Here is a 21,816-nt window from a genome sequence, read left to right as displayed (position 1 = left end):
GACTAAGCCACCAAAACTCACACTCTCACCTTCTCACCAAATACAAAGAAGGGGGACGGGTACTTCATGTCCTGGCTGCTGAAAGGGCAGTTCACAGAGGACTTGTGGATCAGCGCGTTGCGGCCTTCAGTGGTGAGGATCTTCCTTTTCTCCTTGTGGTAGCACACGTTGGGGTACACGCCAAAGGCCAGGAGAGAGATAACCACGTCCAGGTTGTTATCCGGCCCAGTGTTAGTGAACACTTGTGTCAACAAACAGTCTGTTAAGAACGAGGTTAACACAACAGGAGTCAGACAATGGCCAAGCACCACATCACCCGCGGGTCAGCTAACACTAGCGAGCCGTCGGCCCCTAGCTCCCTTCTCCTCAAAACCCTTGCACTAGATCAGTTCAAGGAGAAATTCCATCTCCACAGGAAGAAAACTAAACCACAGATGGAAACTTGGGATCATGGTCCAAATAAAAAAATGAAGTGACAGGCCGGGAGGCCATGAGGGAGCAAAGGTACGTGCCTCCTACAGGACAGGCCTTAGGAGGACCTAGCCAGCAACTGGAAACACGGCCGTCAAGGGTGGAGGAGTCTGTTCTCGGTCAGCCTAGTTCTATGATTATTCAACAGACACTCCTATCCGCACACAGGACTGCCCACAGGAGACACATGACATCTACAACCATGCAATCAGTTACTGCGTGTGGCACGAAGTGCTGCCAGGAGCCTCAGGGAACGGATGCATCACTTCTCAAACACTGTCTAACTCTCTTTTGACAGGACTTCATGTAAACCTTCAACCCACGTTTACAGTTGGGTGTGACACTAGGTGCTGTGCACACACACACACACAGCACATCTGCGTCTGTGGAGATGCTGAGAGAATTACCTTCTGGAAACCCAGAATTGATGAGGATCTCTTTCAGTTGAACTTTAGCTTCCCAAGTCATCCTCAGGGTAGCCATGTTGAGCCTTTTGTGATCACAGAAGCGAATCTCTGCCTCCTCCCCACTCATTCTAGGAGAAATGGGATATGTTACAGGCCAGAGCTCTGCACAGGGCGAGAAACCAGGCAGAGTGCACCCAGAGCTTACAAGACCCTCTCAACTCGCACCTTGCATCATCCCAAGCCTGGAATACTGACAACAGGGCCACGTGGTCGGAAAACCTGTTCCCAGCAAAGTTCCGATGCACATAGCCCAGGCGCTTTCCCTCGTTGATGAACGGCTCTGGGAAGCAGGTGGCCGCAGAGATGGTGCACACGGCATCCCCCACACTGAAACGGAGCACAGTCGCAGGCTGACACCACAGGCAGGGCTGGCTGCTCACTGGTCTCGCTCAGCACGGACCCGGCTTGGCTGAGGAAACCAGAGGCGCTCCGCCCAGGCAGTAAAGGAAACCACCACCACTAGCCTAATGGCACCCGGTGCCTTGGGACTCTGCTGTTCATCACACTTCCTAATCATCCAAGGGTTAGGACAAAGTAAAACATCACTGGAGCCGGCATTGGGGCACAGCAGTTTAAGTCACTGCCTGCAATGTTAACGTCCCACGTGGGTGCTGGTTGGAGTCCTGGGCATCTGGCGCTGGCAGGCATCGGGTGCTGCAACCATACGGGGCTCTCTGCGCCCCTCCTCCCTGTAACAGACTTGTAAATAAATCTTTTAACTCTTGCTATTTGTTTTCTTCCTAGGGACACCATAACCACCAAGAACAGTTCCACTCTCAGGAGAGGCTGCTGAGTGAAGCACTTTCCTCACTACATGGTGCGCCTTCTTCTCTAGGGCAGGAGACTCAGTCCATGTGCTTCCACCAGGGGTGGGGCCTAAGATGCTGAAGCCTTGAACAGCAGCAGCAGTAACACATAGCACTTACTAGAAAATACATCCCATGATCATCATTTTGCCAAGGCGAGGCTCAATGGGGAGTTTGGCGAGGATCCGGCCCAGAGGAGTCAACTCATCATTGGCGTCCAGCGCGTCCAGCTCTGTGGAGGGGGTAATGGGCACACTGACCGGAGGCAGGCAGCAGGCTTCTCCAGACTGCTGCAACGGGCCCGCCAGCAGATCCGTACACCCAGAGTGCTTATCCCTGCCCTCAAAGACACGCGGGAAAGGAGGTGCCTGAAACAGCTACTAGTACTCACTACTAGTCAGTACCATGACCAGGACTGACCGGTAGCAGCACTGTGCAGGTCGCTGCCGTCTGCTCGAGATATAACAGAACCCTAAGCTCCGACATGCCTTAACAAGTCTGACACCTAGCTCTACAAGAAAAACAATGAAATCTGGAAAAGCAAACCTGAAGCTCACACAGCAGGTGAACTTGTACTGGCCCCTGCATCTGATCCCGCCCGTCTACTAAGAAAACACAAACGCGCATTCTAGGTGATGAATATAAACGACCACTGTGGTACCGCAGGCTCTGAACAGAAGTACTGCTGTGAGACGAAATCCTACCTTCTCCTGCCCCTATCATCTCTAGTCTCAAGTTATCCTTGTCCTCATGGCCATGTTGGCAACAGAGCCCCATGTGCCCCGGGCAGGTTTCCATGGGAACCCACCTCTCAGTGTGTGCTCTGCTTCAATCACGGAGTCCAGCGGTGGCGGCTCGATGGCCTTGGCCAGGAACTGGCCGATGCCACCAAGGCGCAGCAGCTTTATGCTCAGGGCAATCTCATGCAGTGGTGTCCGGAACATCTCTGGTGTCATGTGGGTTTCAAGCCTGGGGGAGACAAGCAGGTCAAGACACCCCTTTTCTGCTCATGCAGCTATGACACTAGATCGGCCCCAACCCTACCCTTTCCTAATTAAACACTCAAGACGTCCTCTGGACAAGACTAGCCGCAAGAGCAGCAGAGGAGAAGCAGGGCTGCTCCCCATGGCTCCTTCAGGTCTTTTACCCGTGGACGAATGTGGCTTAAAAGTGGTAGCCAGCAAGACCTTGTGTCCAGGTAACTCCAAGTGCTCCTGGGCAGGGTCTTCCAAAGCATCCACCCATTCCAAGTTCGACAGGCTGGCACTGCCTGGTGACCGCATATGCAGGCACTGTGCTAGGGCTAGGGCTGGTGACCAAGTTTCTCCACCTCACAGGAGCCCGACAGGTCAGGAATCCCTCTTGTCCTCTCATAAATGAGTAAAAACATCACACTGCTGCTGATCAGTAGGTTTTCTCTGTGATGTATTTACACTTTGCTTCTTCTGTTCAAAGATCATCTAATGGTGCCTTCCGAGTGTTGCAGCCATGCTCCCAAGTTGACGGGCCATGCTTGTCTGAACTAAGCTAGTAACTGCCATGACCAGGGAGTCTGCTCGTGTATTGTAGGAACCTGTTTTGTAAGCATGCTGTGCCTCACTGTGCAGCACCCACAAATCCCAGGCTCTACCCTTCCCTGCTGCACAGCACATGGCTCTCCAGACAAGCACAGGTGGGCCTCCACCTCTACTGCTCTCCCACAGCCACCAACCAAGAAGCCTCGCTGGTACCGAGGGAGAAAGACCAACATGACACATGGGCTTCAGCCCCGGCTCTGCAGTGGCCTTGGCAAGGTGTGAGTCCCACAGGTTTCATCTCCCTATTCAAATAATCTTCTCTACTTCTCAGGGACACAGAGAATGAGCAAACAGGAGATGTGATGACACTGAAAAGAAAATCTATCACTGCAAAGTTTTTAAAAAGCTATATTTAACATTTACTTTTCAAAGAGTTAACCACTGTTGGGTCAAAATAAACTCACAGTTACACACCCACAAGTTTCACATTTCCTTTCCTAGCAATCTTGCTACCCAGGCTGAGCTTCCCCCAGGACACTAGCAAGAGGCATTCCTGTGCTGGGCAGGTGGAGAGGACCCGGGGATGCGCTGAAGTCGCACGAGGGGGCACGGCACAGGCGGTCTCACCTCTCAAAGCGTGCGCGGCTGCAGAGGTGGAAGCAGAAGCCAGGCCGCACGCGCCCGGCACGCCCTTTGCGCTGTTCCAGGTTAGTTTTGGATGCCCACACTGTGGCATAGTTGGTCATGTTGTTGTGAGCAGTGAACAGCTTCACTTTCTGCCTAAAGAGGAAGATGCGGTCACTGCTCAGTGCACTGGCACTGCCTGGGGCAATCACACAGATGCTGAAGAAGGGACATGGCCCACACAGCACCTCTGTCTCCCATGTTGGCAGCACAGCAGAAGGCAGTGTAATGCACTCCTCGCCTGCTAACTGGACGGCTTGAGACCAGTCTCACAGCCTTGTGCGGCCGCAATTACCTAACCAACACACATTCAGCGTGCTCTGACCCAGCCACGGGAGTGCTGACCACTCACTTGGGCCAGCCTGACCAAAGGCCCACGTGACTGCTGGCTATGCAGGATGTACCATGACGCGACAAGGTGGCACAATCGCACGCCATCTTTTGGAACCTCCCCCGCCTCAGGTTCCCTCACAGGCAGGAGATATAGGGCACAAATGTGCCAGCAGAACTAAGTCTCCTCAGTGGCTCACCTCATGACAAGTAGAAAGTTCTTTATAATAATCACAGGCAGCATCCTTGCCACTGCTCCCACTGCTGGCTGCCCACACATCAGAAAGCACATGTGGGAGCAGTGAGGCCAGCGGCCAGCTCTGTCCCCATCTCCTGTGACCGACAACAACAGCGTGCACACCAACCAGGGGTACAGCGACAGAGGTGCTAGGGAGGGAGTGCTGGGCCCCTGGGAGCTTACTTGCAGGAGTCAATGACGTAAACCACATCATTAATGGTAATGCTTGTCTCAGCAATGTTTGTGGATAAAATAACCTGTGATGAAAAGAAGAAAATATGCCTCAGAGCGTATGCCAAGCACATCCCAGCAGGGACCGCTTCTTAGCTGGACACCGACAGCCCTGAACCGGGAGGGAAGATGCCCCTTGCTGGCTCCCAGGCAGCACTGGCGGCGCTCTGCAGGCCTGCTCCAGCAAAGCCTGCAGTCACAGCCCTTCCCAAGCTTACCTTGGTCACTCCACTCGGTACTGGATCAAACACCTTACGCTGCTCCTCTCGGGGGATCTGCGAGTGCAGAGGCAGGATCTGGTACCTATGGCTCCCTGTAACGGCACCCAAAGGGTGTGGACTCAGACCACAGATGCTTGACACCTGCCATTTACCACACATGCAATCCACACAACACCAAGTTTTGTTTTCGAGTCTGGGCCAGGTCACAATCAAAGACTCCCTTCACACACACACACAGGAGAACTTGGACTCATACCAAAATGCGGGTTCATTTCCAAATGCTTCTGCATGGTATAGATAAGGTTCCAGCCAGGCAGGAACACGAGCACAGCGCCAGGCACATTCAGGGTCTCAATGTACTTCAGCAGGGCCTCAATGAGCTCGAAGGGGGTCTCCTTCTCGTTCAGCTGGGCCATGCTCAGCCTCGTCTCTGGCCCGTACTCGTCCCCACATATCAGGTTGCAATTCGCCTGCAGAAAAAGTGACACATTCCTGGATGGTCAACAGCTACATCTCCTAATTCCAAATTAATTGTTTCTCTCTCTTTTCAGGGGCTGGTGCTGTGGCACTGTGGGTAAAGCAGTCACCTGTGGCACCAGCTTCCCTTTGGGTGCTTTGAGCCCCAGCTGCTCCACTTCCAACCAGCTCCCTGCTGATGGCCTGGGAAATAGTGGAGGATGACCCATGTACTTGGGCCTCGCTCATGTGGGTGATTCGGAAGAAGCTCCTGGCTCCAGCCCCCAGGCACTAAACCAGCCTAGCTCTGGTTATTGGGGCCAGAGGACAGTAAAATCTCTATCCCTTATCTACAATAACTCTGCCTTTCAAAAAGTAAACCAATCTGTAAAACAATTTCATCTTATTCACTTAAAAAGGCATAATCACAGAGAAAGCAAGTCAGGCAGCAGCCAGAAGCTCCATCTGGGTCTCCCACGGGTCTGAGGCCCAAAGGGCCATCTTTCACTTTTGTTCCCCAACTACTAGCAAGCAGCTGGGACATAAACCAGGGCCCACACGGGACACAGGTGCTGCAGGCAGTAGCTTAACCGCTATGCCACGATGCCATCCCCATCTTAGCAGTAGCACAGGACACCCAGGAGTGTGATACAAAATTCTTCCTTTCAACGTTTTCCACAAGCTGTGGTCCAACAGTCCATCTCAGAAAATAGGGCTGACTAGAACAATCCATTGCCTTTATCTCACTTTCTCTTTGCATCTTTTTTTTTTTTAAATCTTTGTGTTATCAATGATATAAACCTGACAGCAAAGAGCTGGTCACTGAGCCGGACTTCAATCAATTCCCCCACATTCTTTTCTCTTCAGCATTATGCCCACGAGAGCAACTTACATCATCATCCTCACCACCATCATCGTCTTTATCCTTCTTCTTTTTGTCCTTTGGCGGAGGAACAAACTGGGTCATCTGAATGCAATCTTCCAGAAAGTACTCTGCCAACAACAAGCCGCAGCAAGGTTCATGATACGGCAGTGGTCAACCACCACCACACTCATAACCCTGACCCTCACAACTGCCAAGCAAGCAAAGCAGCCACACTGTTAGCTGGCTCCCATTCCCACATGGGCACAGGCAGGTGGCCTTACACTGCCCGCTTGTGCAGGTGCAAGGTGCGGGGCTGCATCTGGGGGTGGCCTGCGCACATGTACACATACACACAGAGAACCCGCCTATCTTCTGGTCTCCCCCTCTATCAGAAAGCCTCTAGCAGCCATACAGGACTGCGCTGTGACAACTGCGTCAATCCTGGTCTGTACAGAGGCTTGTCTCACAGCAGCACAAGTGTACCACATGTCTGACCCCCAAATGCGTCTCTGTGGGGAAGGGGCCTGTGAGACAGTAGACCCTGAAGGAGGTACCTCTGATATGTGCTCCCAAGAACCAGCCAGCTGTGCTGGGACAACATTCCCAAACCTATGCCATGTGCATCCTTCCACAAACACCTAGGGTCTGGGAGCTATATGGGAGGAGATAAATGCACGGAAAAGTATGTCACAGTAAGGGGGCCCAACACTGTGGCCTAGCGACTAAAGTCCTCGCCTTCAACGCCCTGGGATGCCATATGGGCGCCAGTTCTAATCCCGGCAGCTCCACTTCCCATCCAGCTCGCTGCTTGTGGCTTGGGAAGGCAGTCGAGGATGGCCCAAAGCCTTGGGACCCCGCACCTGCATGGGAGATCCGGAAGAGCTCCTGACCAGATTGGCACAGTACCGGTCATTGCGGTCACTTGGGGAGTGAATCATCGGACAGAAGCTCTTCCTCTCTGTCTCTCCTCCTCTCTGACTTTGCAATAAAAATAAACAAATCTTTAAAAACAGTAAGAATGCATACACAGAGCCAGCTCCTGTTTATGTTCCAAGAAGGTTCTCAGTGTAAATGCTGAAGGACAAGTTGAGCCCACCACATCACTGGCGTTCTCTCACGGGTCCAGGATGCCTGTGCGGCCTGAACACTTGACCTCGGGCCACTGGCATCCCATCCCATCCCATTCCAGCCAGGGACTTACTGAAGATGTCACTTACTCCTCACAATCATTGGCAGGTTGACTGAGCTAGTGGCCAAGTTTCCCCTCTGAAGTCACTTTTTTTATTTGGACGAAAAAATTACTTTCATTTGAAAGGCAGAGTTGCAGAGTGAAAGAGATCTTCCATCTGTTGGCTCATTCTCCAAATGGCTGCAACAGCTGGAGTTGGTCCACTCTGAAGCCAGGAGCAAAGGGATCTGGGAACTTGGCAAACATCCACTGCTTTCCCAGGGCACAATCCATGGTGCCAGCCCCTGACGTCACTCTGGATAGCTACCATTCTTCAGAAGTCATCCAGTACGGCCTACCAGGCTTGTCTGACTAGTACCAAGACAAGAAATCCCCATGAACGCTGACACATCTGACAACCACACTGTACTCTAAACCTGCACACGAGGTGTTCACCTTCTCCTGTCAGTATTTACCTTGAACTGGGTAAGTCCTCCCATAAACTTCAATGATCGGGCAATTGAAGAAATATTCACAGAACATGCTGGTGTCAATCGTAGCTGACATGAGAACAATGCGAACCTCAGGATAAGCCTGCACCACATCACGCAGTACAACCAACAGGAAGTCAGTCTATGAAAATATAAACACAAAAAAAGCAGCAATGAAATGTCTGTACAATGAGGTGGACCTGCAGGCTTGTGACCCAGCCAGGAGACATCAGGGAGGCTCATCACAATGAACGGATACAGTAACAACAAAAAAGTTGTGTCGAGATACCTGTGAGGATTAAAAATGAGTACCTTTGGATAAGGAAAAGGGAAAAAACATTATCTCAGAATTAAAATGTGCAGCTCCACAGCTTTAGTAACAAGGGAAAACCCACACTAAACCGAGAAGCAGGCATCTGCTCACCTCAGCATGCCCGTTTCTGATGATCACGAGCAAGTACGCCAGGAGGTGCCTTCCTAACCCCACCACCTTGCGTCCCTGCTTAGCAGCAGACAAAGCACCTCACTGGTCACCCATGGCAGTGTCCCGCTGTCCTGCTGCCAGGAGCCTTAGGGCCAACACGCTCCTCTTGGAACATGCCCGTCTCTGCTTACTTGTGATGCAGTCTTTACTGACCTGCACTAGACTTCTATACTAATGTACGAGAATCTCGTCAAAGTATCTTTCAATGGAAAAAATGTCCTCCTCAGTAGAAAAGATGTAGCAGTGGACAGCTGGCTCAGATCCACATAGAGGACATAGCAACCCACTGGGGCCTACGGAAGACATCTGCTATTGTAGCAGTGAAAGACATGTACCCCAGTCCAACAATGACAGCAAATATCTGGGCGAATGGAGACTCTAAGCTGGGCTAAGTTACCCGGTGGACATCCAAAGTGTTCTCTTGCAGGAATCCCAGACTCTACAGAATTGTGTCACAAAATTCAAAATTTAAGATAAAAATTAAAAGAAAGTATTCTTTCATCCTTGGATTGGCAAGATCAACAATATGTCAGAATTTCTGAAACCACCTGGGCAGAACCCTCGGAGTGTACGCTACATCAGGACTCTGGGTCAACAATGGGTGGCCGTTCCCCATCACCGAGTGCTGGGGCAGGTGGGAAACTGGGTGTGGCTTCTCCCCTTGTCTACTCCTTCCTGATACAGGAAAAAGAAACAGAGAGCCTGCAAACAATGATCACACCCACTGTTCCCTGACCCTCGATCCGTCTCACTCTGATCAACTATGCAAGCATCAATGAAAAAAAGTTTTCACTACAGCAGGTTAAATAAAGTATTTAAAAAATAATTATACCTATTTTGTCTTTAAAAATGCTGTGCGGACCTGAAGCAATGGTGCTGGCTCCATTCTGTCTCCTGCACAGTAGACTGAGATAAAGACCCTACTGATATGCGCATGAGGCAGGGATTCTATCACAAATGGATGCCTTCAGTGCTACTCACTAAGTCCATGACCTGAGAAGCTAGCACTGGCTCATGACAAAGCACCCCAAGACTCAACCTGGGCTCTGCACTCCGTCTGCCTCCAGCGGCCTCCAGCGGCCTCCAGCGGCCTCCAGCGGCCCCGAGTCCTGCGGTCTGCCATCAGCATCCCCGGCCGCCCTGCCCTCCTGGTCTGCCATCAGCACCACCCCCCACCCTGCCCTGGACTCCTGCTGTTTACAACTGCAGCAGTCTGCAGACCCACTACTCACGTTAATGTCTCTCTCGTGTATTTCATCCACAATCACATGACTGATGCCTCGGATGCCTGCTTCCAACTTCCTCAGGAGCACACCTTGAAAAGAAACAGCAACAACCTTACTAAGAGGAGGATGGGCCAGAAAGACGGGAGGCAGCCAATGTAGAAACAAACAACTTTTTCCGGAAACTACTGAGAAAGTGAGAGTGCAAGCTGAAGGACATGTGCTTCTCACTGACTGCACTTCCTCCAGGCTACAAGACCAGCAGGCCTCTGTATTCTTCACCAGGAAAATGACGACAGAACATTCTAGGCACAGAACCTGGAGACTGGCTCATCAGCTTGAGTGGCACTGTTCTGTTAACCACTCCTTCACATGGCCCCCAAGGACGTTCCAAATGCAGCAGGCGCGCACACACACACACACTGACCTACGGTGCAGAACATGATGCTGGCGTGCGGCCGGGGCAGGATGGACTCAAAGCGCACGCTGTAGCCACAACTCTTCCCGGGCTCCTCGCCGCGCTCGTAGGCCACCCGCTCTGCCACGGACACCGCGCTGATCCTCCTGGGCTGAGAAAGGGCAGGCCTTTTTAGCACTTCAGAATAACCAATCATCAAGAGCTGTGCTATTTTTTTTAGTAAGCTCCAAAATTTATCTTAAAAGAACCAAGGCAGAAAAACTTTTAATTCTGTATCAGACAAGAATAACATCTTCCATTTTGTGTTTTAAAGGTCACCTTGCTACTGGTCCCAGGGAGTCTCCAGCGATGAAGGGACTGAACACATGGAAGAGACTCTCATAACTGCTTGCCACGCCACACAAACCCTGGACACACAGATCACCTCTTAGCCCTGTCTGTAGGAGCACCTTCGGTGGCACCTCCGCATCAGGAGCCCCAGAAGGGGGCAAAGATGAGAAAGTTAGCAAACTCACTACTTGTTAAGCTTACATAGCAGGGAACACTAAGGGCTCGCTAGCTTTCAGCAAGAAACAAGCACCCCAAGATAAATGCTAAACACACTAATTTTAAAACTGTAAGATCATGGGAAGGCAGCACGATGCCTCAACACGCTGTTGAGGCTAACACTTTGCTGGCCAGTGCCAATATCCCGTACGGACCCAGTTCACGGCCAAGCTGCTCCATCTCCCATGCAGCTCTCTAGCTTACTGCCTGGGAAAGCAGCAGAGGACGGCCCTGAGTCCTCGGGCCCCTACACCCATGTAGGAGACCCAGAATAAGCTCCTGGCTCCTAGCTCTGGATCAGATTGGCTCAGCTCTGGCCACTGCAACCACTTGGGAGAGAAGCCAGAAGATGGAATATCTTTGCCTCTCCTCTCTGTGAATCTGCCTTTCCAGTACAAATAAATCAAACATCTTTTTTTAGTGGACACAATGGGTAAGGAACCACACTTTATATGAGGCTACAGAGGTGCAGACACATCTGTAGACGCAATCCCCTACAGGTTCTTGGGAATATTATTTTAGTTCCTTGCATGAGAAACTGTTTCAAAGTTAGGTGAGAGTCTACAATATTACAAGTGATGATATACTAAGAAAACAAAGGCTCCTATAGTTTAAAAACATAAGAAACCTAAAATGCTTGTACATCTATCAATGTCTTCTAAATACAAACAGATGCCCAGGGTTACGGGCTAACAGCAGCAGCTGTCCCTACAGATGTTACCATTCCTGTGTATGTACACCTCCTTCTGGTCTACAGGACCCTACCTTGCTTCCCTATGGCAAGCGTGCAGACGGCTAGCCATTCTATTCTGCATTCATCTGCTCTTCCAATAATGCTGTAAAGCATTTTCTACCATTTCAGCCTGCAAGCAAGGGAGGGCTATAGAGATGACAGAGATCTGAAGGTCTAACTCCTGCTTCAGTCTTGGTGCACCATGTACGCCCCGAGATCCCATTAGCAGGCAACCAGGGACAAGTGCAGACGCGGCTCTGCGTGGGCCAACCTGGCATGCAGCCCTGCCAATACACCTGGGAAGGTGGCAGCAGATGGCCCGAGCGCCTGGCTTGCTGCTGTTCTGAGATCAGGACAGTCCTAGCTTCAGTCTGATCCAGCCCTGGCTGTGTGGCCACGTGGACAGTGAAGCAACCGGATGGAAGAACGCTCTCTGTTGTTCCATCAAATACCTTTCGATAAATGTTCTTTTTTTTTTTTTTTAAAGATTTATTTTTATTATTTTTTTATTGGAAAGGCGGATATACAGAGAGGAGAGACAGAGAGGAAGATCTTCCATCCGATGATTCACTCCCCAAGTGAGCGCAACGGGCCGATACTATGCCGATCCGAAGCCAGGAGCCTCTTCCGGGTCTCCCACGCGGGTGCAGGGTCCCAAAGCCTTGGGTCGTCCTCGACTGCTTTCCCAGGCCACAGGCAGGGAGCTGGAAGGGAAGCGGGGCTGCCGGGATTAGAACCGGCGCCCATATGGGATCCCGGGCGTACAAGGCGAGGACCTTTAACCACTTGCGCCACCGCGCCAGGCCCTCGATAAATGTTCTGTGAGGAAATGGGCTCTGTAACTAGCCATGGTGTAGGTCTGCCATGAGTCTAAGTCAGGGCATGTGCAAACATTTCACTAATTGTATAAATCACACTCATAGAATTTTCTGGGCCCTTTCAACAAGCTGCTTTACTGTCACAGCAGCCCTCACAAGTAACAGAAAGCAGAAACGTGTCCAGCATCATGGCCCGGTGGCTAAATCCCTGCCTTCCAGTGCTGGGATCCGATATGGATGCGAGTTTGTGTCCTGGCTGCTCCACTGTCCATCCAGCTCCCTGCTTGTGGCATGAGAAGGCAGTAGAGGATGGCCCAAAGCCTTGGGACCCTGCACTTGCATGGGAGACCCAGAGGAGGCTCCTGGCTCCAGATTGGCTGAGCAAAAGGAAGATCTTTCTGTTTCAATCTACTTCTATCTGTAAATCTGATTTTCCAATAAAAAATCTTTTAATAAAAAAAGAAAGAAACCAGAAACATCTGAAACCACACTGAAAAAAAGAAGTACCGCCCTGACTCACTGTTGATTCTACGGGGAATCCAGGCACGTTTTTCAAAGACAGTAAAACTGCACACAAATTAAACAATACAAATCTGGAACAATTCCACAGTGAAACATTTATCCAACAAAATAGCCAGGAAGTGTACACAAAACTTATGATGGAAGTATTTATTATTAAGCAACTATGTATGGGAGCCAGTGTTGTGGTGCAGTAAGCAAAACTTCCACCCCACACGGGCACTGGTCTGTGTCCTTCCTGCTCCACTCCAGATCTAGTTCCCTGTTCATGCACTTGGGAGAGCAGAAGACGGCCTCCAGGCTGGTGTGCGACTCACCTGTGTGACGACAATGTTGCACTCTGCTGCTCGGCCACTCTGGATGAAGTCGTCTAGAATAAACTGGGGGACCTGTGTGGTTTTGCCACACCCTGTGGCCCCTCGGACGATGACAACTGAATTCTGACTAATTGCGTCCAGGATTTCATCTTCAAACTTCTTCACAGGAAGCAACGTTCTCTCCTCCAAGACCTGTGTGGACAGCCACACCTCAACTCCTGCATACAACAAGAACTGCCCTCTCTGCAAGAACTTACTCCTTCCCACTCGGTCGTATTTCCATCTGTAACAGAACACCCTCTTCTCACTAAATCCTGTGGTCATCACCACATTTTGGTCTCCCTGTTTCCAATGAACATTCCACACGCTCTAACCCTTCTAACATCATGTTTCCAAGTTAGGTTATTATGTGAAATAGCTCCACTTAAGAGTCAAGTTCTCTCTTAGGCCCTCGCCTCCCAGCCCCAGCCTCATGGGAAACCAGGACTGGCAGGCAGGCAGGTGTAGCACTCTGCTCCACCCCCTAGGCCAGCCCCTCGCTGAGGTGCAGCGGCTCTGCAACCAGTTGCCTAAACACTGCACACTCACCGCCTGCAAATCCTGGTCCTGTTCCAGCTGGTACATCAACTCATTTTTGAGGTCCATGCTTATCTGTTCTGGAGTGGCCTGTAAAGCAGACAGCTGGAGTCATATAAGGGCATGACTTCCACTTGCAGCAGAACCCGTGACAATCCTGAACTCACGTAGGCCAGCGGCCCCTCGTCGATGTTGCTGCTGGTCCAAGGGTTCCAGTTCGACTGCGGGGGGGACCAGGGCACCACTCCCACATGGTTTCGCCGCTGTGATGGTTCAAAGTGAGCCAGTTTGCCAATGTTGAGAACGACCGGCATCGAGGGGTCCTGGGGCTAAGAAGCAGCAAAGCCAACATGTAGCATGAATCCCTTGTGGTATAAGACACCAGGAAAGGGTGCACCTAAAAGCTGTATGCTTACAGGGGGCACAACTTCAAGGTTCAGCTCCTGAACTGTGTTCTGCAGTTGAAGCTCCAAGTCTTGAGAGAGATTCACTACGTAAGGCTCCACCTGGGGGGGAAGACTGAGCATCAACACTTCACAGCACACGGAACAGGATGCAGATCCGCCAGCCGGGCTACACGCCCACTGCACGGCCGGCAGGTCAGCAGTGCCCCCACAAGCAGTGGATCTTAGCTGGGTACACAGACCAGCAGGAGGGGCAGTCTCCAGCTTTGACTAAAAAGATTTTCAACTGTAAATATTTTTATACAAATCCTTAAAAAGAAAGAAAGCAAGCTACATTCAAATGCATTTCTCAGGCTTCTAGACTCACTGTCTCGCCTTCCTTCTTCTTTGTAAGTCCGGAGTAAGGTTCAATCACTCCGAGATGATAGAGCTGTCTGACCAGAGACAGGGCGCAGGACTGGGCCGCCAACTTCTTGTTTGATCCATGTTCACGTGCAAAGATTCCTACAGTGTAAAGTCAGAATTACAAAAAACGAGGCCATGTCTCCGCAGGCCTACATCCCAAAGGAGCCCTCACACAGAAGGCGCCAGGGCCTCGTTCCTCTTCCTGATCTACCAACACAGACACCAGGACACATACCAGTTATCATCACAATCACACAGCATCAGACAGAGGAAGAGCATCCTTCTAACCTCAGAAAGCACAAGAATACAGAGGCAAACAACATTTAAATCCAAAGTGACTATCTACATGGGGTGAAGTGCACCCGGCTCACCGACCACATGGGGCAGGGAGCAGTTGACACAAGGCAGGGCAGGACTTCTCTCACGGCCCTGCCAAGGCAGCTCAAGAATCAGCAAATCCCCAGCAGCCTGATTTTTAGGTTCTGAATTAGTGTTTCAGTTCCCAGCCATTCCACTCTGCCTACTGTGTTAAGGCAATCATTAACTAAAGGGAAACCAGGGCTCGACACAGCACACGTCTGTAATTTGTGTGCTCTCTAAAAGCCTGGAAAATTAGACAAAAATAAAAAAGACTGATCTGGTTGGCTTGGTAAGGCAGGAACCTTTACCATGTAGCCCTTGATGTGGGCAGCAGTGTAGCTGTGCCCTAACCCAACCATCCCCTTGCACACAGCAAAGATGGACTTCCCCAGAGGGCCAGTGTGCGGACGGCAGCACCAGTGGGAGCCAGCAGTGCCTCCCAACGTGAACAGGAACCATGATTTCTCTCCTGGCACCTCTCTGCTCATGCTAGGAAGCAGGAAAACCAACTTCGCGCAAAGTGGCCCAAGGATCCGCTCAGGCCAGCAGTCCAGGCTGCCTTTACCTTCTTTCTCTTGATCCTAGCCACCGAAAACCATAATTGTTAAAATTGTCTCCCAAGGAACCATTCAAAAGGTATGATAGTATTAGAAAGGTTTTTTTATACACTGAACTTGCGTGCAAACTGCAGAAGTTGAGTGTGAAAGAAACTTTAGCCGTTTCTGCCAATTTGCACAGAAATAAACCGAGCTCAGTGTGCTGACTCCAAGTCACGATATTTGAAAGGAACAACCAGGAACATGGGGCTGGTGCTATGGTATAGCAGAAAAGCCACGACCACTTCCCATCTAGCTCCCTGCTAACGCCCTTGGGACAGTGGAGACTGGCCCAGATCCAGCCTTTGCAGCCATTTGAGTAGTGAACCAGTGGATGGAAGCTGTCTCTATTAACTTTGCCTTCCAAACAAATAACTAAAATAAAAAAGTGTAAGACACCATCTGCCCCACTTATGGCATCCTGCTGTTTCTGGTTATCTCCCCCTGTGGCCTTCATCTCAGGCCAGGCGGTCACCTGTGACTCCTCACCCTTCATCCTAGCTACCGGAAGATGAGAGCAGCTCACATTTTTTGACATTGGAACAGTCCTAAACATCCTTCTACGTCTCACTTCTTAATCCTAGTGTCATTTTCTTGCATGTGTAAATGTGGACTAGGCTAATTTATGTCACCATAAGTATTTTTAAATAGCAAATATGCTGTGGGTCACACAGCACAGGCCACACCAAAACGCACATCTTATCTCTTTCAAGACACCAAGGGGAGAAACCAGACAGAATTCGGTCTGGATATGGATATCTACCTCTGCTTTTTACCTGGGGAAGATCTCTGCCCTCGAGAGGACCCTGGGGTCTGGAGCCTGGCCTGGATGGACCACTTCTCCAACCCTCCCTCAGAGCCAGACCCCAGCCTGCTTGCTGAGCTACCTCAAGGCTCAGTCTGCATTTGCTGTGTGCCCCAACTAATCTATCATCAATCCATCAGCCTCAGAGGGCCCCCCACACTGGTTATGTTCCTCCCCATGGTCTGTGGGTCCCAGCCTCAGACACTGTGCTTTTTATAGCTTAGCACACCCGGGGCAGGAACACTTACTTCTGCCCAGCTGCTTGATATAAATGGTCATTTCTGCAATAAAGCTCCTGTAACAACACAAAGAAGGTTAGGGATGTCACTGTTGAGTTTAGTACATCCAGGCCTCCAAGTCAGGCAGGCTTTCCAACCGCTTAGGTAAATCACAGAAAGGAAAAAAAAAAAAATACTAGGTATTCAGTTGCATTCAATTCTAAAACAAAGTGAAAACTCCACTACAAAATATGGCATGAGACAGTTATGACAAAGTTGATGAGCTAACTGTCCATGGGAGGAAAACGTAGGGTTTTCGATTCTACACATCTATTTACTTACTCTTATTCCATAGGCTTGAACCTAACACTCAAGGAAAAGGAATTTTCCACTTAGCATGTTGCCAAGGAATCAATTTGGCCTCAAACTCTCATGGAATTCTTCACCTCCCCATGCAGCTCAGAAGGTCAACTCACACATGCACATACAACACTCCAGGATCTGCCTGCAGTGGGAAGCAGCCATTGGTAACACAACGGGGCCAGTCACCCCCTTCTTGCTTAGCTAGTCGTAGGGAGCAGTGCAGCCGAGACCTCAGTGGGCTCTCAGGCACACACGAGGGTCCTCGCCATGGAAGAACTGCCCTGGACAACTACACACCAGGGATGGTCTGGCCTCACTCTACTGCAAGCAAAGGTCGGGGGAGCTCACGAAACAAGATTCCTTCCTCTACCTCTTGTGAACTGACCTTCAGGCACAGCGGCTTCAGGGGTCAAAGGCCACTGACTTTCAGGGGAACAACAGCCACCCTTTCATTAATGACACCGATGCCAGTATGTTTCTCAGCCAGGCTTAAAGTCAGCACTCAATCTCATTCTCCTCCACCTAGGGGGAACAGCGACACCAGAAATCAGTTGACAGTAGTTTGCCATGTGATTGCTTAGTTCAGCCTAAGCAGCAGCACATGTGTCTGATACAGACCTCTGGTGTTGCTGTCTACGTGGTAGGCGAGGAGCAGTGCTGTGCTGCCCCCCAGGGCGGAGCCTCCCACCTCATTGCGTCCTGAATTCTTTGCTTCTGTCACAGCAGAAACTGTCTGCAACGAGCTTCAGCCACACATCGGCACCTTACTGTGCCTACTAGGCCCAAGCAGCTCAGGACAGCACGTTAAAGGGAACACGTCACCAGCAAATGGACCCTTGCTTTAAAGCCTCAAGGGTTAACAGGCCAGACAGCATTTAAGAATTCAGGACTGGACAGGGCAGTAGGAAGCAGGGGCAAGAAGGCCCTGCATAATCGGCCCATAATGTCCAAGTTCTACTTTGGTGATAGGATTGCTGGATGCATCCAAGGAATAACGCTTAAATTTTCAAAAATGGTTTAGATGCATTCTGAAGAATTTCACGTGGCAGATCTTTCCAATTTCTGCTGCCACCTCCTTCCCTTCCGACATGAACATGGCACCCAGCAAAGCGTCTCATCCATGAGCCTCCTGGGAGTAATCCTTACTACCCCGGTGCTCCTGGGAGGCACAGCAGGCAGGCTGAGAAACATACTGCCACTGCCACCACCCCCTGCTAACGGAGCCCACCGCACACGCTGAGCTCATCTGCCACCACCCCCTGCTAACGGAGCCCACCGCACACGCTGAGCTCATCTGCCACCACCCCCCGCTAACGGAGCCCACCGCACACGCTGAGCTCATCTGCCACTGCCACCACCCCCTGCTAACGGAGCCCACCGCACACGCTGAGCTCATCTGCCACCACCCCCCGCTAACGGAGCCCACCGCACACGCTGAGCTCATCTGCCACTGCCACCACCCCCCGCTAACGGAGCCCACCGCACACGCCGAGCTCATCTGCCACCACCCCCTGCTAACGGAGCCCACCGCACACGCCGAGCTCATCTGCCACCACCCCCTGCTAACGGAGCCCACCGCACACGCCGAGCTCATCTGCCACTGCCACCACCCCCCGCTAACGGAGCCCACCGCACACGCCGAGCTCCTCTTCCTTCGGCAACACAACTTCTCGGGGTTGGAAACTTTGAAAGCTAAGGTGAAATTTCAACCCAAATGCAATACAATCCACTTTCAAGACCTGACCAATGACTAAATGACCAGTACTTGGAACCACAGTGAACACAACCATCCTTCTGGCAGCGTCTGAGCCGGCTGCCGAAGAGCCACACGCTTGAGTGCACAAGGTGAAGGCCACGGTAACAGCATATTACAAACCCGCACGCGCTCTTGTCTTTGATTTGCAGCTCGCTGGTAATCGACCCAGTGAAGCCGATTCACACAGACAGAAAATAGAACACATTCAATGACGGATATTCAATCAACTTACTATGGGGGGAAAGAGTGAAACAAGCAAACCTGTTGTGATCAGGACCCACTTGGGTGTACTTATATTCCCCTTGGATCTTTTCCTTCTGGAAATACTGGTTCAGACGCGCCTTGGCGTTTTCCAGGGTCCAGTTTCCATGAAGTCCGGCATTTAAATCCACTTCCTCCGATTCCAGAGTCTGCGGGGTCAGCAGGGAGGCTAGTGTCAGTCAGGCTTACCTTAGGGGAACTCCTCATACTACCTTCTGCGGTTCGTCCTTCCCATAAATGCTCCTGGCTCCATCAGCTTTAACTGAAAACAGACACCCTTCTGTTCCTTAAAATTCGTATTTATTTAAACTGTTCCAGAGAAATTACTGACAACATCTTTGTGCTCACCACACTTTTAAATGCAGCAATCAGGGTGATGGCGTGGGGTTAAGCCTCTGCCTGTGGCTCTGGCGCCCCAGGCTGAGACAACAGCGCTTAGAAAGCAGAGCCCTTCCATACCACCACACTTCTTCCCACAGGCAACTGAAGGACCAGCCTGTGTGAGTCACTGGCTTGTAAGTATCTTACACTTTGCTCTGAACCAAGTCCTAAACGGCCTCAAGCCATTCCTGGGAGGGCCGACTTACCCCTGGGCCTCCACCCACCGCCCCTCCTAGCTGTACCTGGGAGGGCCGACTCACTGCCTGGACTTCCTGCTCCTCCTTTTTTGAGTAGTAGTCCTTCAAGTTGGCTCCTCTGTCCCACGTGGGCCCGGGAGGACCATAGCCAGACGCACCAACTCCACAATTATTTTCTGTTAAAGAAGGAAAGCAACTATTCCCTTGATGAAAAGACAGAAAAATCCTAAATATATGTAAGTTTTCCTGGGCCCAGCGTGATAGCCTAATGGCTAAAGTCCTTGCCTTGCAGTGAAAATCTGGGCAAACGGAGACTCAAAGGTGGACTATGTCAGCCAGTGGCTTCTGGAGAGATTTCATCATGCTTGATTGGCAGCAATTCAGAATTGCTGAACTATGAACCACTTGAGCAGAGAATGCCCTCAGAGCACGCCCCACGTTGGGACCTGGCATGGGTGGGGCTTCTCCCTTTATCTCCCCCTTACCCCAGATACAGGGGAAAAAAAACCGAGAAACAATGGTCTTACCCATTTTCCTGTAGCCCTTGACCCTTTGTGCCCTAATCAATTATGCAAAGATTATCAAAATAATAATTACAAAAAAATAAAGTCTTCGCCTTTTACGCACTGGGATCCCATATGGATGTGAATTCATGTCCCGGCTGCCCCACTTCCCATCCATCCAGCTCCCTGCTTTTTGCCTGGGAAAACAGTGGAAGACAGCCCAAAGCCTTGGGACCCTGCACCCACATGGGAGACCCAGAGGAAGCTCCTGGCTCTTGGTTTTGGATCAGCACATCTTTGGCCATTGTGGCCACTTGGGGAGTGAACCAGTGGACAGAGGATCTATCTCTCCTCTCTGTACAGCTGCCTTTCCAATAAAAATGATTAAAACAAGAAAATTTAAAAATAACTAGGTACAATTTGCAAACTCTGACTTTGAGTTATCTCTCTTACCAAGTTTTTCAGTTGTTTTTTCTACATGTCCGCTGTGTGTGCAAGAAAGGCCCTTACCCGCCTTGAGAGCCAGATGTGGGGGGAGCGGTGCCCCCATGGCAGTCGGTAACCCTCCAGCATTGGCCATGTTGCTGTCAGGCCCATCCCTAAGTGTGGGCACAGGAGGGGCGAGCTGCAAGAGGAAAAGCCAGAGCAGCATGAGTGTGCAGCCTATCAGCGACGAGACCGCTCTCACCCAAGCACGCCCACGTTCCCCATGCCACACAGCTCTCACCCAAGCACGCCCACGTTCCCCACGCCTCCCAGCTCTCTCTCAGGACACGTTCCCCATGCCTCCCAGCTCTCTCAGGAGACATGTTCCCCATGCCACCCAACTCTCTCTCAGGAGACACATTCCCCACGCCTCCCAGCTCTCACTCAGGACATGTTCCCCACGCCTCCCAGCTCTCACCCAAGCATGCCCACGTTTCCCCATGCCACCCAGCTCTCACTCAGGCAAAAAAAAGCCACTACTCAATTCTTCTCCTGGAGAGGTAATAGAATAGGTATGCAAGTACAACCCTCCCACAAGAGGTGGATTAGGTTTACCCCACACAGTGAACTACTCCACACTTTGGTCCCACTCTCAGTACAGAAATACAATCATGCACCAGGAAGGCCAACAGTCCTCACAGAGCTAAGCTCTGATGCAGAGAGCTGAACAAATATGTGAGTGTGTAACCATGAAATGATGGGACTGAAACCCAGGGACTGGGCACTCACTGCTTAAAACAGGGAAGATACACTCACGTTGACGTCTGGGCAGACACACAGTGGGAGGGAACACGGGGCCCCCAAGACGAGGCCCACTGTGGCAGCTCTTCGAGCCACCAGCCACTCACTATCAGAGTCTACTACAGACAGGCAGAATCACTGCTGAAGGACAGTTACTTTGCAGTCAATTTTAAGTAAGTCAGAAAACACTGCTAGGGGTTAATGTTACGGTATAGCAAGTTCAGTCACTTCCTGCGATGCTGGCATCCGATATGAGCCCTGGCAGTCCCACTTATGATCCAGCTTCCTCTAACGTGCCTGAGGAAGCAGCAGCAGATGGCCCAAGTACTTGGAACTCTGCCACCCACATGGGATGCAGAGCCTGGCTTCAGCCTGGCTCAACCTTGGCCACTAGGGGAACGAAACTAGCAGATGGAAGATCTCACTCAGGGCCTCACTGTAGCACAGTGGGTAAATCCAAGGCCTGCCATGCCTGGGTCCCATATGAGCTCTGGTTCAAGTCCCAGCTACTCCACTTCTCATCTAGCTGCCTGCTCAAGTGCCTGAAAAAGCAGTGGCAGCGGGCTCCTGGCTGGCCCCTTCTAGCCACTGCAATCTGGGAAGTGACTCAGTAGACTGAAGAGAAGATAGCTCTGTCTTGAAAATAAATAAATACATCTTAAAAAAAAGAAAAAGGTGTTTCCCTGACTTTTAAATAAATTTAAAAAGGCAAAGGTCTGTGAGAGGAGTCAGCCAGATCCAGCCCAGCCACTCAGAAAGAG

The 21,816-nt window shown here is 51.0% G+C and overlaps 1 protein-coding gene across 4 annotated transcripts in view; it reads right to left on the bottom strand.

Moving 5' to 3' along the window:
- DHX9 (DExH-box helicase 9) overlaps positions 1-21,816 on the bottom strand; it is a 31,259-nt gene that overhangs the window by 3,323 nt on the left and 6,120 nt on the right. For 2 of the 4 annotated variants that reach the window (XM_040985343.1, XM_040985345.1), the window contains exons 2-23: positions 20,282-20,453; positions 19,389-19,501; positions 18,748-18,896; positions 16,398-16,444; positions 14,351-14,487; positions 13,996-14,085; positions 13,747-13,908; positions 13,592-13,669; positions 13,004-13,195; positions 10,080-10,221; positions 9,662-9,744; positions 7,931-8,087; positions 6,314-6,414; positions 5,222-5,435; positions 4,963-5,057; positions 4,697-4,770; positions 3,889-4,041; positions 2,553-2,713; positions 1,865-1,976; positions 1,104-1,265; positions 879-1,006; positions 30-259 (exon numbers count right to left, since the gene is read on the bottom strand). In XM_040985343.1, coding sequence (XP_040841277.1) covers positions 30-259; positions 879-1,006; positions 1,104-1,265; positions 1,865-1,976; positions 2,553-2,713; positions 3,889-4,041; positions 4,697-4,770; positions 4,963-5,057; positions 5,222-5,435; positions 6,314-6,414; positions 7,931-8,087; positions 9,662-9,744; positions 10,080-10,221; positions 13,004-13,195; positions 13,592-13,669; positions 13,747-13,908; positions 13,996-14,085; positions 14,351-14,487; positions 16,398-16,444; positions 18,748-18,896; positions 19,389-19,501; positions 20,282-20,453 — 2,952 coding nt within the window. Of the gene's footprint in view, positions 1-29; positions 260-878; positions 1,007-1,103; positions 1,266-1,864; positions 1,977-2,552; positions 2,714-3,888; positions 4,042-4,696; positions 4,771-4,962; positions 5,058-5,221; positions 5,436-6,313; positions 6,415-7,930; positions 8,088-9,661; positions 9,745-10,079; positions 10,222-13,003; positions 13,196-13,591; positions 13,670-13,746; positions 13,909-13,995; positions 14,086-14,350; positions 14,488-16,397; positions 16,445-17,115; positions 17,210-18,747; positions 18,897-19,388; positions 19,502-20,281; positions 20,454-21,816 lie in introns of those variants that run through there. The other 2 variants (XM_040985344.1, XM_040985346.1) reach the window with 2 other exon arrangements.

This window comes from Ochotona curzoniae, unplaced genomic scaffold, assembly GCF_017591425.1.
Source record: "Ochotona curzoniae isolate NIBS_2020 unplaced genomic scaffold, NIBS_Ocur_1.0 contig_430, whole genome shotgun sequence".
Taxonomy (NCBI): domain Eukaryota; kingdom Metazoa; phylum Chordata; class Mammalia; order Lagomorpha; family Ochotonidae; genus Ochotona; species Ochotona curzoniae.
Note: the sequence above shows the minus strand (reverse complement) of the source record. Positions and strands in the feature narration are given on the sequence as shown.